The sequence below is a fragment of the Aythya fuligula genome, chromosome 8, assembly GCF_009819795.1.
Source record: "Aythya fuligula isolate bAytFul2 chromosome 8, bAytFul2.pri, whole genome shotgun sequence".
NCBI lineage: Eukaryota > Metazoa > Chordata > Aves > Anseriformes > Anatidae > Aythya > Aythya fuligula.
The window spans coordinates 25,693,679-25,709,593 of record NC_045566.1 but is presented as its reverse complement, the minus strand read 5'-3'; the positions used below and the strand labels follow the sequence as shown (position 1 = coordinate 25,709,593).

At 35.4% G+C, this 15,915-nt stretch overlaps 1 protein-coding gene across 1 annotated transcript in view; it reads right to left on the bottom strand.

The window, feature by feature from the left end:
* Positions 1 to 689: 689 nt before the first annotated feature.
* Positions 690 to 15,915, bottom strand: part of PTPRC (protein tyrosine phosphatase receptor type C) — a 31,629-nt gene continuing 16,403 nt past the window's right edge. Inside the window, exons 12-29 of the mRNA XM_032192300.1 lie at positions 14,872 to 14,980; positions 13,631 to 13,662; positions 12,374 to 12,489; positions 11,789 to 11,879; positions 11,617 to 11,693; positions 11,349 to 11,385; positions 10,762 to 10,859; positions 10,323 to 10,448; positions 8,329 to 8,486; positions 7,694 to 7,829; positions 6,843 to 6,992; positions 6,306 to 6,396; positions 5,199 to 5,332; positions 4,269 to 4,403; positions 3,819 to 3,941; positions 3,214 to 3,392; positions 2,419 to 2,554; positions 690 to 1,658 (exon numbers count right to left, since the gene is read on the bottom strand). Coding sequence (XP_032048191.1) covers positions 1,386 to 1,658; positions 2,419 to 2,554; positions 3,214 to 3,392; positions 3,819 to 3,941; positions 4,269 to 4,403; positions 5,199 to 5,332; positions 6,306 to 6,396; positions 6,843 to 6,992; positions 7,694 to 7,829; positions 8,329 to 8,486; positions 10,323 to 10,448; positions 10,762 to 10,859; positions 11,349 to 11,385; positions 11,617 to 11,693; positions 11,789 to 11,879; positions 12,374 to 12,489; positions 13,631 to 13,662; positions 14,872 to 14,980 — 2,201 coding nt within the window. The 3' untranslated portion in view covers positions 690 to 1,385. The remainder of the gene's footprint in view (positions 1,659 to 2,418; positions 2,555 to 3,213; positions 3,393 to 3,818; positions 3,942 to 4,268; positions 4,404 to 5,198; positions 5,333 to 6,305; positions 6,397 to 6,842; positions 6,993 to 7,693; positions 7,830 to 8,328; positions 8,487 to 10,322; positions 10,449 to 10,761; positions 10,860 to 11,348; positions 11,386 to 11,616; positions 11,694 to 11,788; positions 11,880 to 12,373; positions 12,490 to 13,630; positions 13,663 to 14,871; positions 14,981 to 15,915) is intronic.

The following is a 15,915-nucleotide window of genomic DNA, read 5'->3' as shown; positions in this document are numbered from 1 at the left end:
TAATTGTGCATTAATTATTTGATCTCAATTAGCTGCAAAATTAAATTAATGTTTTAACTGTGACCATGTATGTTTTTTACATAGCTCTCAAGTATTTTCAATTATTTTTATTTTTTTTGTAAGGAGAAATTAGGAGCATGCAGTGATAAGTGGAGGGGCACTAAGTCTGTTGAGTTTCTTTAATGACTTCAAGCAAGAGAAAAATGGTTTTGTTCACCTGTAACGAGAGAATCACAACACTTACCTGGATTCATACACAGTATTATAAGAATTTCCTACTGAAATTTGTATTTTTATCCATATATTGGATGGCACAAGATTTTGTGCATTTAGAAGAAATGACCAGTTTACAGACTGTTAGAACAATTTCCACCATGTTAACTATTAATTAATATTTTTATTTGTCTTAAAAACAGTAGGCTAAAATTCAGCAAGAAACAGTAGAAGTATCACAACTATAACATACAAAATCTCTTAAAAAAAAAAAAATGTTGTACTAGTTGAAATATACATGGTTTGGAGAAAAGCATCTACTCTGAAAACAGGTCATATGCATTCATGGAAGTAATCTCTTTAAATTACAGGATATAAGCATACAAAATAAATGTGCAAGCACACAATATTTCAAGCTCTAAGAGTAAACAGAACGTGTTTTCTGTCAGAACTGTAATCATTCAAATCTCCAAACTTTCTGCTTTGAATCTAATATTGAAATCTCAGATGAATTTATATGGAGCAACAAGGACATCTTGAGGCAAGTTAGAAAAATGCAAAACTTCTACTCCACGTTGATTTGGGAGGATTTACTAAAAATCTGACCCTTGGAATTAGCACACAATGTAAACAATAAGCTCTTGAAGTTGTTTGGCAAAGTCCCATAAATTCCACTTATTTAAACAGTGCTTGGTCAGCACTCCTGAAGTGATAGAACATATGCTTACCAATTAGAGTACTTGCTAATAGTTTTGAAGACAGGCCTGTTTTAGTAATACACTACTCTTGCTGTGTTGAGTTGTTTTCCTCCTTGTTACAGATGTTAAAAAAAACAAACAAAACAAAACAAACAAACAAAAAAAAACACTTCCCACTGCGCAATATAAGAACATTGTATTACACTGTACATATTTTTAAAATGAAAAGCACAAAAGCAGTGAAAAGTTTTTGAAGAATTAAATTCAAATCTACACAAAAAATGAACTTACACAGTTCTTTGTCACTCTCTATGAGTTTCAAGTATTCCGTTAAATTTGTAACTTTGAAAATCTGATATAAAAATAGATGTCTTCCAAAAAGGTATGAAGAGGGAAAAAAAATCATATACTTCCTATTTTGGTTAAGATTTTTTGCACATGAAAATGTACTGTTTATTTTTTTAGCAAAAAAAATTAAGTTAAAACTGGAGTTGTGGGGCCATTTGTTGAGCTTTCTGTTCCCTTAGTAGTATCTGCAGCCTTAGAATCCTCCCAGACTTCAGGAGCCTCATTTTCCTCTGGTATTGATGTGGTAAGATCAATAGTGATCAAATCAGTTTCCTGATCTTTTTTTTCTACTTCATTGCAAAACTCAACTTTATCTTCCTGCTGGCTGTTCTTCTTTATTTGTCCATTCTGTGCAGGGTAGATACTGGCAATGGTGTCATACAGAAATTGGTAATGTTCCTTAAATATAAAGAGAAGAGGTTAGTATGAATGAAACACACAGAGCCCACAAATAAGCCCATTCATTCTTTCTTTTCTTAAATTTTAGAAACATAGTACACAATTGAACATGCAGAACCACATGTGAAGCAGCTTGCACAGTTTTTGGCGTACAGGATAGTGGTTCTATGGTTTATTCTGATTTCATGTGTATATAATATCTCTGTAGCTGCTTCTATCAGATGCTCCAAGTTGAGTCACTCAGTACCCTCTTGGTTCACAAGGCAAAGTCCCCAGATATGTTTTTCAGAGTACCTAAATTGTAAACAACATTTATGTCTGGGAGAGTTATATCTTATCTTAAACTAAACCTGGTTTGTTTTTTCAGTAAATAAAAAGTGTATGCTACGGAGACGCAAATTCTCTGGAGTGACTTAAAAAAAAGTCGATGGCTCACAACCTGTGAAATGAATTTCGCCTCCTAACCCAGGGTGCTGTGCACACGTCTCTAAACCAACTATAGAAATACCAATTTATGCAATTTGTAATTGTATAATGTGCAGCCTTCCACTAGGTGTTATAGCATTACATCGCTGGATATCTCACAGACTTCTTTATTCTTAACAGCAATGCCAATTTCCAAGTAATGATTAGTGGTTGTGCATGTCTTGATTATAATTAGTATTCCCTATGCAGAAACGATGCATAACATGATAAGGATATTTGTAACTGTGATAAGCAATCTTGTGATTTGTCCTGTTAAGTCACAGGATTTACTTACAAAGGTGGAGACCACTCCCAGCCTGGTGCGACGAAGAGCTTTTACTACTTGGAAAACATCTATTACTTCTTCTGTTTCTGCACTTTCCAAGAGGGTCATTAAAGCACAAAATACACCAGTCTGCTGCGATCCATCACTAGAAGAAAACACGCCTTTTTAAAATGTATAATCAGCAAGACTTCTCACTAAACAATAGCTTAATTCAAAGTCTATATAATGAATTACATTTTTAAAACATTTTTTACTGGACAGAAATTATTACAATTAAGAATATCTGTAGGACACACACAAGACAGTTTATCTAGATTCCATCTGGAACTCATTTGAACACTTAACAGATAAGAGAGAAATTAGAAGTTTTAGTCTTAAAATCTCAGCAATCATTATCAGGATTATCTTCTCTTTAAAACAGTATGCGAGGAAATTCCTGGAAATGATCCTAACTTATGCACTGGGTTGAACTAACAGCTCTGCTGGGTCCTCATTAGTAGTACATTACAAGAACACTCTGAGCTAGCATTTCTTCTCAAAATACATGTACCAGGCAAAAGCACACAGCTCTACCCACCTACTCCACACCCATGCCGGCTGAAGAGAAGTGCACTCACCTTTCAGCACTATAATAAAAAAGCTCAGTTCTGAGCATTTTAAGGAATTTTATACAAAGAGCTGAGTGTCTCCCACAAGCCATATCAAGCAAGGCTTGTGGGAAAAGGTGGGTATCACAAAATTGTGGTTATTAAGTATATCCAGAACTTAGAGCCAGGTTACAGAGCGTGCTGCATTCATACCCACCGGCAGTGGACGACAAGTGGTACACTGCGGTTGTTCCTGTTGTCCTCAGAGGCTGGTCTGGTTGGGATTTTTTGTTTAAGGTTTAGAATCATGCTGACTAAATCTTTAGGATCTTCTGGAACATCCAAGCCATTCCACCTGTGATACTGATACTGATACACCTTCTGTGTTTCTTTCCTCTGCAAAACAGCAGTGGAAATAGCGTAGTTAATGTTAAGGCTAAAATTAAAGATACATGTAGAACACCCATTGCAACCATTTTACAAAAGAAATCTTTTATTCCTGGGGAACTATATTGTGATATGAGTTCTGCCTTTGTGCAAATATGAGCTAGGCAGAGGTCTAAGCACTGCTTAAAGTACAAAAGAGAGCTGACCTCCTGAGACTCCACTACTACCATCTCAGCAACTCACTAAGTGGTAAATTTTAGCCAATTTGTAACATTTATCATGATTAACTGCTGGTCTTGAAGAGAAATACTTCAGTTTCTTAGCGCAGGGGGTACGTGTGTTTGGAACTGTCCCTGCCCCCTTTCTTTGTGCTAGGCTTATAATTAGAAGAACTAGTGTAAAACTTCCTTTCATAATTTGCAAAGAAACTTTTACCTTCAGATGTGTAACATCAAATGCTCGTATAGTATAGCTAGGACAACAGTTGACATCCGTCATTTGAACTTCTATGCCATCATATGTTTGTTTGCCTTCTCCCCAGTACTGTGCACAGAGTTCCTAAAATAGATAAAAGTACAAGTCAGCACTTACCATTCAAACTTCCTTTTAGTTTATCTTCCACATGCACTTACAGAATGTGTTCACTTCAAAGTAGTAGGAGTTTCTCTGTATTTTAAAATATAGCATCAAACAACACTTTCCCTCAAAAAATTAATTAGAGGTCAAATTAAGGAGGTAAACAATAGAAAAAATTATATTGGAAATACAAATTCCTCATCCCATAAAACACACTTAAGTGGAGAAAGAGAATAAGAGAATGAAATTCAGTGTTTTCCTTGTATATAGAGGACCCTTAATACACCAGTGTGAAAATGATGCCCTCACCTGATCTCCTTCTTTTAGCTCTGTCAGCATAACAATGACTTTGACTTTTCTTTGGAATACCATCTGCCAGAAGTCAGAGATAGTTTCCTGAAGTGGTCCCTGTGTTGCAATCATGGCTTTTGGACCCCAGTAACCCTATAAAAGAGATTTTAAGTTTTTTTTCTTTCCTTAAATTCATTTGAAATGTGATTGTCATGCAGCAGAACTTGTTATATAATGTAAAGTGATTATCCATTTGTTCATAGGGAAAATATGCCTATCACAATAGGCAATGAATGATCTTACAGCAATTATAACAGCCAAATGACATTAAACTCCCAATATCACTTCCAAAGTATTACTTCCAGACTGACAACAAGATACACTCATGCTATGGTGAGACCTGCTATTATCTACAAAGCATATTTTTTCAGAACTAAAACAAATATTTAATTCTACACAGTTGTTTAATTACACCAATGAGAAGTTTAAACACTACACTAGACTTAGTGCACCAGTCAGCTGACACTGAGCTATCCAAAAGCAAAAAGAATCTAGATAAATCTAATTTACCTAATAATTCCATAGCATATGTTATCCAATTAGCAACTGATAACTGCTCTCCTTGGAGGTAAATATGACACCAAAAAATTGATGGCCCAAATTTTTACTAGTACAGTTTTGTGTATGTGAATAACTGTACTCACATTTCACTCCCAGAGAAAATATTAATACGGATTGTCTTGTAGTAGTGAAATGTAGAAAGTTTTGATTATTAAAATTCTAAATGGATTTGCCAATCAACGATCAGATCTTCCTCCTCTGTTCAGGTAAACTTATTCTATTTGTGAAGCCAATAAGAGAATGAGTTCAAGCTAGTATATAGTTATCATAGGCAAGCTTTATCTGAAAGCTTGTGAGATGCTTAAAATGGACCCTCTATATACATACAGTTATGAAGGAAGCATTGATGTATTTGCTTGATTCTTCACAGTCACTTTCTTCATCTGAAGAATCATCTGAATCTTGTTCACCCTCCTTAGTTTGCTCCTCTTCGTTCCTGATTGGCACTCGGTTGAAGTCATCTGCATGAGACAGTGTCACAGTTATGCCACTGCTGCTCATACACAGCATTAGAGGAGGGTTGTTTCCACATCACCATTCTGCTTCCTCCAGGGAATCCCAGCTACTGTTTTTTATTGCTGGATGAAGATGGCCACACACGTGGTGGCCTGGCTTCCCCTGTGGCTTGGTTGCTTTGCTCTGGGAGAAGAGCAAAGATGAGTTTTTCCAATGACCCTGAACTGTAGCAAGTTTCTGAACTTGGTGTTGTGCTACTAAATGTGTTTGTGCCTTCCTAAGCAGTAGAAGGGAGTCAGGGAACTGGTGGCTGATTTTGCAAAACCCTGGCAATACATGCTAAAACCAGTTCCCAGGCAGTTGCGTCTTTACTAGGGAAAGGCCAGAGGCATCAGGAAAAAAGGATTTGACAGAAGAGAGCCAAGGGCTCCTCCACCTTGGGTAATGTCAAAAGCCAATCCTCCTGGTTCCCACCCATCAGGCTTCTTCCTTCTCTCTCCTAATGCAATTTTTAAGTGAGCCACAGACATTTGGGGATGTGTTGCATCCAAGTACTGAGCAAAGTTTTACCCTATACATAAGACAGTGACCTGCTCTTTGAAACCTAGCCCCTGTGATCCTTCACTAGCTTGTCAGTCACCAAGTTCTAGTTCTTCATTTTCACCAAAGAAAAAGGCAGTTGGTTTCTGATGTTTTAATGGAGTCTGTAAGCAGAAAAGTCCAGTTGTTCAATAACAGACTGCAGAATAAAGGCCACTTTATTTGAAATAAACTTAAACACTCATGAGAATTCACAGTTTTTTAAAAAAATCTTCTTTAAAACACTAAGAGAAGTTTCTAATTTTACAACATTGAGAAAATTAATTAATCAAATACATCTCAGTAAGGTAATTTACTGTCCTCGTTTGTTCTAAATATATAGGTTTCCATAAAGAAGATACTAGATAAAATAACAAAATGTTCATAGAAAATACTTACATGGAATTGTATTGGCATTCCTATTTTTGCTTTTATTTTCTTCTCGATTTCCAGTGTTCTGTGTCCGCCAGCCTTTATAGGAAGGCAGTCTCTAAAGAAAGAAATGTGGCATTATGCTTGGAATAAAAACAGTTTCTAGGATCATTGTCCCCTCTGGACACCCATATCCTGTCTTCATCTCCCAGCGCATCACTTCTTACTATAATTCTATAAATTTTGGTCACATCTGGACTACATTGTACTACATGTACAATGGCATGGACAATATGCACATAGACACAAGTAATCATTTTACGCCCCTAATCTTTATTAAAAATAGCAAGAATAGAAATCAAAAGCAAGAATCAAATTTAATTCATTTTACAGGATGGTTTTCTTTCATGAAGGTAAAGAAATTGTTTCTGTGCCAGAGAAAGAAAATAGCACAGAAGTGATCTATTTTATATGGTACCTCTTTTTCATGGCTATATGTTAATGTTCTATGTTAATGTTAATGGGAGTGACAGGTTAGTGCACTTGAAGGCAATGCTTATTTACCTGAAATTCTGCCTCCAGCAGAGATGGATCACTTGGAGGATCTTTTCTTTTCAGATTGTTAAGATAGGAATGCAGTTCTGAGAGACTGATCTCTGTTTCTCCATATTGATTGTATTCCACTAGTGCTTGATGGATAAGGATGTACTGTGACTGGTATTTCCCATTTGAAGGATTTAAAAATGAAGTTATTGATGAGTAAAAAAATCATAGCACTTTTTAAAACAATTATGAAAAACAACTACTTATATGATGTTATTAGTGGTAATAACATTAAACATTAACTTTATATAGGCATTAAATTAAACTATTAAAAATCATAGGGACTTCCAAATTAAATATTTTGGAGCATAGCGTGTTGGATGAACAGTGTTCTGTAAATAAACATCATATCTTTCAAAAAGCATGCAATTGAGATTTGAAAAATTTGATCTTAAAAATGTCTAAATAAGTTAAAAACATACATTCCACCAGTCCATGACATATATTGTACTCTCAACTCAACTGAAAATCCCAGGAGACAGAGATTTTTGAATATGAACATTAAGTTTGATTATGTAAATTCACCTTTGTTCCTTTGTATTTATGAAGTGTATGCCAGAAGCTGGATTATCAAATCCAAAATGTTACTGTCTTTTTTCTCTAATATATAAACTTAAAAAGCTAAAGTTTCTAAAACTTAAAAATTGTAGTGGAAGTTTTTCTCTCTCTTAATATTTTTAAAGCTATATTTTCTATGAAAAACTTCACCTGAATTGTAGGAGTACCCAAGACTGAGCAGAGCACTTCTGAGAAAAACTGATGAAGAACTTAGAGAAGGAGAGTTCCAAGTGAAAGGAATGTTAGCAAGATACCTCTACTTGAACCATGAGGCACCGCTGCCGACGCAGCTTCACAACATAGCCATAAACATCCACTCTGCCTTCTGCATCCAGCCCCTCCAGCATTGCATCAATTCCAATATAGGTTCCAGTGCGCCCAACACCAGCACTGAAAAGCAAAAAGGGATTTGATTATCGAAGGGGAATGGCATCTTCCAGTCCCTCCCTGAGAGAGGAAAAGTCAGTGAGACAGAGAAAGTGAAAACACATGAGAAGTGGATAGAAAGGAAATGAAAACTGTTCTTGTAGTGAATTAATTGGCAACACTAGAAATTATAAGTTTGGATTTTAAGCATCTTTTAATGAAAATAAGGCCGATATTGTCAAACATGGTGTTTATAGCCAGAATAGCATGGCATTTACCTGGCTGCTTTTCAAAAGTCTATGTATTCTCAAGTTTAGTTGACTTGAATCAGGGCTTCAGACTTGACTTCAGGGACTTCAGAAAACAGGCTTTTCAGCGCCTCTCTAGCTATTTCACTCCCAAGTAATCAAATCACAAAATTTGGGATCAAAAAAAGTATCAAAACTACTGAGCTTTCCTAGCTCCCTTTTATGAACAGTTTCACTTCATGTTCATTTAACATATTTACATATATAAGATTTACCTGCAATGAACCACTATTGGGCCACTAAAAAAGTTGCTTAGAGCATTAACTCTGCGGCGGAGTTTAAGAAGGAGATGAGGATCCTCAGGAACTCCGTGGTCTGGCCAACTTGTGAACTGAATGTGAGTGACTTCTCTTCCAGCTGTCCTTTCTCTTCCCTAGACAAAAATAAGTATGTTTTTTTGTTTGGTTGGTTGTGTGTTTTTTTTAACATATCTATATATGCAAAGCTAAAATCAAGTGCAGATACACAAAGCAAAAGAAAAATAAGGACAACAGTCATCAAATGTTGAAACAGAAATTTCAAATAGTGTGCTGTCATGTGGTGCTCAATGGTCTCTCAGGTTACAACATCTTTCATATTCCATTTAAATTAAAAAAGTAGCAGTGAAGAGAGCTGTGAACCATGAATTCACAATAACTTATACAGTGAACAAGCAGGAGGTTCAAAATGTTGTTACAAGTACTTTGTTCTCAGGCTAGCTTATGATCCAGAGTATGTCTCCCCATTCTATTCATGAATAACTTGGCTAGTTTATAGTTCTGCTTGCTTCAAGGGATACCGGCTAGTAATTCTCATGTCTCCTAGAAGTACTTTGCTGAATGTACCACATATTAAAAATAAAATTAAATTAAACTAACTTAGAATAGAAAAACGTACAGGAGAACCTATGATTTTCAATGATACTAACTCTCTTTTTTAAGTCACTTGATTAAGGCTTAAACCATGTCTAGGGTTGCGTCTTATTTTCATATGTTGCTGCTAGATTCAAAGAGAAGACACACATTTTGATAATCATTATAAAACAAAATGACAAAGACTTCCTAAGGCTTTTTTACTGGCCAAGATTCATTGTGGCTACATGGGTATCTTTCCAGTAATTAATCCCCAAATTCTTGCTCAGATTTGAAGTATCCAGCTGTGACACAGCTGTTCATACAGTTATTCACCACTCTTTCAGGAATTATACATCACTATTGCGCCAGAAATGTAGAAGTCTCCAATTTCTTGCCAGGGACGACTTAAATTCCACAACCATATTCAGTTTTATCTATATTATTATGACGTCAGCCAAACAGAGAACAGACAGCTCTAAAAATATTAGTTGTCAGCCTGCAGCAATCTTTCCCTTCTACTATTAGATTGTTCTAGTCACAGAGCAGTGTCTTCAACAGTTAATCATCATATTCTCTCTGTCTTCACATAAAGTTGCAATTTTGGCATTACTGACATGCAATGAGACAGCAGAGTAGGAATTCCCAGCTGTAATCATGGATCAAGATGGGTGGAGTCTGTTGCTTGAGTATTTTGCTGAAGAGCTGTGATTTGTATTCCACTTCCCCATACTGGAATATATTTGCAGAGTGTGAGCGGAACATTTAGCCTTAGATGGCAAATTTTCTTCTCAATTACAAATACAGCAACTAATATGATTTCCGACGTATAAAAAAGACTGGTTAACCAGCCTTAGCGACTCTTCACATAGCCAAATGGTAATTTTAAAATGCTTATGTTTATAAATGTACTTGAGATTACCAGAATTTGTACACTGTACAACTGCACAACTATTATGAGTGTAGATAATGTTGGTCTGTGAGTCACATTAATTTTACTCATAAAAGACAATGCTGAGATACATAAAAACCATGTAAATTTCTGGATTAAAAACAAGCTAAATATCTAATGAAAACACATGATATTAGGTTTTCCATACTTAGTATATTAAATGTCCTCTTAAATGTAGATTCCAGAGTATTAGGGAAAATACAGTTTTAAGTAGGGAAATGCATGTCTAACTCATATTTTCTGTAATGAATGACACCTACATGTGGCAAGTTTTTATTTAAACCAGCTATTGCTTGGGGAAAAACAGCAGGCATCTTCCAATGACAGCTGACTCTTCTCATGCTTTAAAAGAATTTTTTAACAAAACCTACAGACTCCAAATACACATTCCAACTCCAGCCAGTCTTATACTCCTGAGTCAACTTACCTTTGTGATATGTAGTTTCTGAATTATATAGTCTGGACACATTTTACTTTCATTGATCTTCACAATAATGTCCCCGTATGTCGCAGAACCATTCTCCATTGATGGCCAGTACTGGGCACATTTGTTCTACAAAGATATGAAGTTAACTGGTGAGCAAGCATAACAGCAAACTGGCAGACAGTAGAGAGCTAAAAGTCTGATTTTAAATAGACAGCAACTTAGTATAGTTTTCCAGTTTCTAATAGGTCTTGTCCTCTCCTGAAAAGGTGGTCACTACTTAGGACATCACTGCCAAATAATTCCAAATATCCATGGAATTTAACTTGTAACATAAAGTGACAATACTGTACAATAGGTGCACAGCAACACGTTCTGTTTTCAGAAATAAAAGGATGGATGGATGGATGGACGGACGGATGGGCGGACGGGTATTTCTCACCCTGTTTCCTTCCTCACAGCGGGTAACCATGACAATAATTGTTGCCTTCTGCTCCCAGATCATTCTCCAGAAATCATCCGTGGTTTCATCCTTGGGGCCTGGCAGGAGATATATTAAGGGATTTTTTCAAAGAGTCCAGCTACTAAAAAGCGCCTTGTTGATATGTTTAGCCACACAGTCTGAAAAACTAACCAGAGATCACGCAAATAACAGCCATAGTTTTGCTTTCTTTATGACTGCAGCCATCAGGCTAAAATATTTTAAAAGTTGTATATATATGTCTGTGTATAAAGATGTATATATATGTCTGTGAAATCTGTATATATATCTGTGAATATCTGTACATATATATATCTGTGAAATATGAAAATCCCTTGCATAAAACTACACCTCATAACAAACCAGACTGTGAAGTACAATTTGTTCATCTTCACAAAATTCCCAAAGTCAAATCTCATTGGCAATTTTTTTCACATTTAATTTCAAAATGTGAGCTTTTCCATTTTTCTTTAAATTCACTAATACTTTGTGACTACTTCCTAAGTGGTTGAATGAAGAAAACAGATTCTTTTAAGTTTAGAAATTACCTTGTGCAGCAATATATTTTCTTGGTTCCTTGAAGCCCTGTAAAAACGTACAACGTTATTCAACTTTTAAAAAGAAAACAAGAACATTTTAAAAAGATTTGCAAATTTAGAAATCAATTAAATATGCAACACTCCAATAATATCAAATACATTAAAAAGACTGAAAAAAATCAAATGGAAATCCTCAGAGTGTCTGATACATGAAATGTGCAGACCACAGGGTTTCTTCAATAGCGTCTAAGAGGTTTTATAAATAGAAATCACTCACATCAATATGACTTGCATTGATATAGTCTGATCCTGGATCTCCTGGTATCTCAGAGAGCTCAACACGGTTATGGTCATCTGTTTAAAGTATTTAAACAAAATAATTATATTGTCTCAAAGCACTGAGAAAACAAATATTTATAGAAAATTTATGCAAAAACTGTAATACTCACATGGAAGGATATCAATGTAACGGTTTTTGTTCTGATTATGGCTTTTTTTGGCCTCCCTTATTGAAAATTTAGTGAAAATTCTAGGAATACTCTGTAAAATACAATGTTTATTTAATTAGTAATCATGTACTTAACTTACAATCAAATACATATGAAAGAAATTTGCTGCTAAGAATCTGGAAGATAACTTTCATACAATACTATTTCATGTATGTCTTCTATTTAAAATAAATGAAAAGTATTCTCCCTTAATTATATATCTTCACAATTCTATATTATTTATATCGCCATGTCTAATTAGTGAAAGAGACTGTAGAAAGTTAATCTCATAAAGTACTTTTGAACCCCTCCAGAAAGATAAATAAAAAATATATGTTTTCATCAGATCATTCCTTATGATTCCTTATGTACTTGGTAGCAAAATTAGCTGAAGCCATATTTGACCTCAGATGAGAATTCACTCAATTTTCTAGGTTCTTTGTTATTTATTTATAACTAGTGCATATACTTTAGACATGCTCCTCAACAGAATTTTTCCAACCACCTGGCTACAAATCTGTGGTATATTTTGAGCCAATGACAAACCTGAAATTCATCCAAGAAAAGTCTTCCTTCATCAGCAATCTTCCTCTTATACGTCTCCAACAATTTCTCAGAAGGTATTGGCTCTATGTTCAGAAGCTGTCTTTCATCATCCTTAACTGTGTAAATATGTTGAACATTTATTTTTACTGTCTTTTAAAATGTAAACTACATATCAGTAATGTAACGTGCTTCTCAAATTGTCAGTTAAATTAACAAAAAGATGAACCCAGTTATTTCAACTGAGTATATTTATTTTTCAAAAACTCGTTCCCCAGACAATCTACAAGCAAACAGATCCTGGGAATAACAGGTCTTGTTCAACTGTGGATGCATCGGAAGGAGGCCACAAGCAGGGACTTTGCATGAACAGCACTTTTGTACAAAGTGGCCGTTGTCATACTTGGGTCACAGCAACAGACAGCCCAAACACCCACAATAATGATGGGGGTGTACTTTAGTTCTAATCATTTCCTGGCAATGTTTAAATGGATTACTATACAAACAACCTGCTTAACATTTCTTTTGAAATATAACAATAAATGTTGCCTACTTTTCCTAATTTTCTCCAACTTATTCTGAGTTGTTATAATCTGTACTATCTTTTATAATAATGATTGAACAAGGCTTAACATCTCTAACTATTCATCTGTTGATTTTTCAGTTCCATTTAAAAGATTGTTTAAACAATTAAGTGTATCCGAGCAAGTGGATTTGGGTACCAATACAGTATTACTCCCAATTTAATGTAATTAATTTTTGTGGGCTTGAATGTAATAAAAGATGTTTTCCTGAAGCTTTCTGGTATTGACTTAATCAGTTTTTCTTCATAAGCTTTGAAATCCTGTACAAAAACCTACACGTTATGTTTAGTTTCAGTCTTTGAAATTCTAAAGCCTTCAAAATTTATAGCGATAAAGTACTGCTTTATGTTAAAATTCTTGATTTTAAGAAGGTATAGGGAAACGGGAAATCTGGGGTAACTTTTTTTTTAATGAAATAATACCAGTTTTTCAAACTGGTAAACTTTCAGTTCATTTAAGTATAAATACTTCTGGAATATATTTGAAGTTCAATATTTTAACACGTAGAGAAATACTGAATGTGTGTTTTGTTTGTTTGTTTGTTTTTCTCTAAAATAGGTTTTATTACGTCAGCATCTGTAATCTACATATAAAACCTAGAATGTAAACAATCCAAAAGTGGCAGTAAGACGTGACTAATTTTACTTCCACCTGCTAAATATATAAAGATACTCACCTCCTACGAGGCTGATGTCTTCAGAAGAATTGCTGTAGAAAAGCAAAAGCATCTGTAAAAGCTTTGTCTAGTAAGACATATCTGATGAGTTAAATAAATACAGTTTCATATATGAACACCCACCAAGACTGTTCAGTAAACAGACAGCATTACAAGCTCTTAGTGAAATAAAAGTGACACAGCTAGGACTTTCAGATCCTGTACAGAGATACTTCGGATCCCTGTCCTACAATGAGCGCTATCACAGGGGAGAAGCAAGGGAGCTGCATCAGAGTCTTGCATAATTTTCATGGAATCATATCATAGAATGGCTTGGGTCAGAAGGGACCTTAAAGACCACCTAGTTCCAAACCCTCTGCCATGGGCGGGGATGCCACCCACTAGTTCTGGTTGCCTCGTCCAACCTGGCTTTGAACACTTTGCTGTGGATGAGGCATCCACAACTTCTCTGGGAAGCCTGTTCCAGTGCCTCACTGGAGTGAGAATATCCTCCTAACATCTAATCTAAATCTTTTAGTTTAAAACCATTCCCCTTTGTCCCATCATTACCTGCCCAAGCAAAATTTGCTCTCCATCTTTTTTAGAAGTCTCCTTTAAGTATCGAAAAGCTGCAAAGAGTTCTCCCTAGAGCTTTCTCTTCAGGCTGAACAGCCCCAGCTCTCTCAGCCTTTCTTCATAGGAGAAGTGCTCCAGGCCTCTGATCATCTTTGTGGCCCTCATCTGGACCTGCTCTAACAGCCCCACGTCCTTCTTGTGCTGGGGGTCCCAGACCTGGATGCAGCACTGCAAATGGGACCTCACAAGGGTAGAGTGGAGGGAGACAATCACCTTCCTACACCTGCTGGCCACTTTGTTTTGCATGTATTATTTTTAATACTTTTGACTTACTTTATGAAGGAAAGGTTTTGCAGATACTTGCGAATATTTTTTCACAAAAGTAGTAACAAAGCATATTGTTCTGGCAGATTAATTCTTCTGTGGCCTGAAAAAAGGTACGCTAGAGAGATTTTAAATCTTGTTCGTTGTATTTGCATTGCCAGACAAACCACCAAGAGAGATTTTGAGTTTTGTTGTTTTTGTTTTTGTTTTTTTTTTTAAAGGATGAAAAGATGAAAGGATGTCTTTTCCATGTATTAGTGAAATATGAAACTTCTAACACTTTTGCACTACCTGTTGTGAAATATCTTTGAAAAATAAAAAATAACATTTTTATAAGGAAGGGAGAGAAATATGAAGCTTACCTAAGCTTTTTTTGGTGAAGGTCATAGATTTTATACAGAACCAATAGCAAAGCAATTGATGTCACAACGATCAAGAACACCAAGAATATGATCAGGGCCCTAGAGTTATCTAGGAACAGGAAAAGAAAAAAATATATTATTTTTCAAATAAATAATTAAGAGCATAAAAACTTTAATTTTTTTCTCTCTTTGTTTTTAAAAAATCTGTATACAGAACCAGCCTCTTTTTTTTTTTTTTTTTTTTTTTTTTTTTTTTTTAATGAAAAGAACTAAGTAATTATTTTTAAATATTGAACTTAGGTTTGTTATTTCAAAGTTTAAAAATGGCAAGCTCACTGACAAGGAGAGAACTTTTTCATTAAGAAAACTTTCACTTAAGGTCTTTATGCCCACCTGTCGAGATGCTACATCTCACTCACTGGCCTGGCATTGACATGGGCTGCGTGAGCTGTACATGTGAGCAGGGGAGCTGCCAGCTGCTCCTGGTTTTCAAGGCTGTTACACTGTTTGACAGAGGGAATGTGGTGCCTCATCCCCCAGCTGCAGGACTGAATTATCCTGTGATCAGTTACTCATTATGTGAAGGATCTGTTCCTAAATTAATTTCTTAATTTACCTCTTTTTAATCTTTTTTTTTTTTTTTCCTGTCAGCTCTTGCCAGTGCTACAAGGACATTTCAGTAACATATTCTTCAAATAAAAACGTCTTTTATCCAATTTATTTTCTGATTTTGAATTGAGTTCAAAACAGGCCTTCTCATTTGGGAGCATCAATGACAGGTTCCCTGTGACCCTTACTGTTGATTAGACTCCAACAGCAAATATGAAGGTAAAGTGCCCAAAAAGATTCAATGGAAAAAGCCTTCCAGGTGTATAAGTTACTTGAGATAAGTAATAAATAAAATTCTTATTTATTTATTTCTCTTGTCTATAATATTTCCCATGTCTACAATGCTTGGACTTTCTCATAATTTTTGGCATTGGACACATAAACTCCATGGGAGTGGGGAATCCACAACAACTCACACATGTTCAGCTCCTGAAA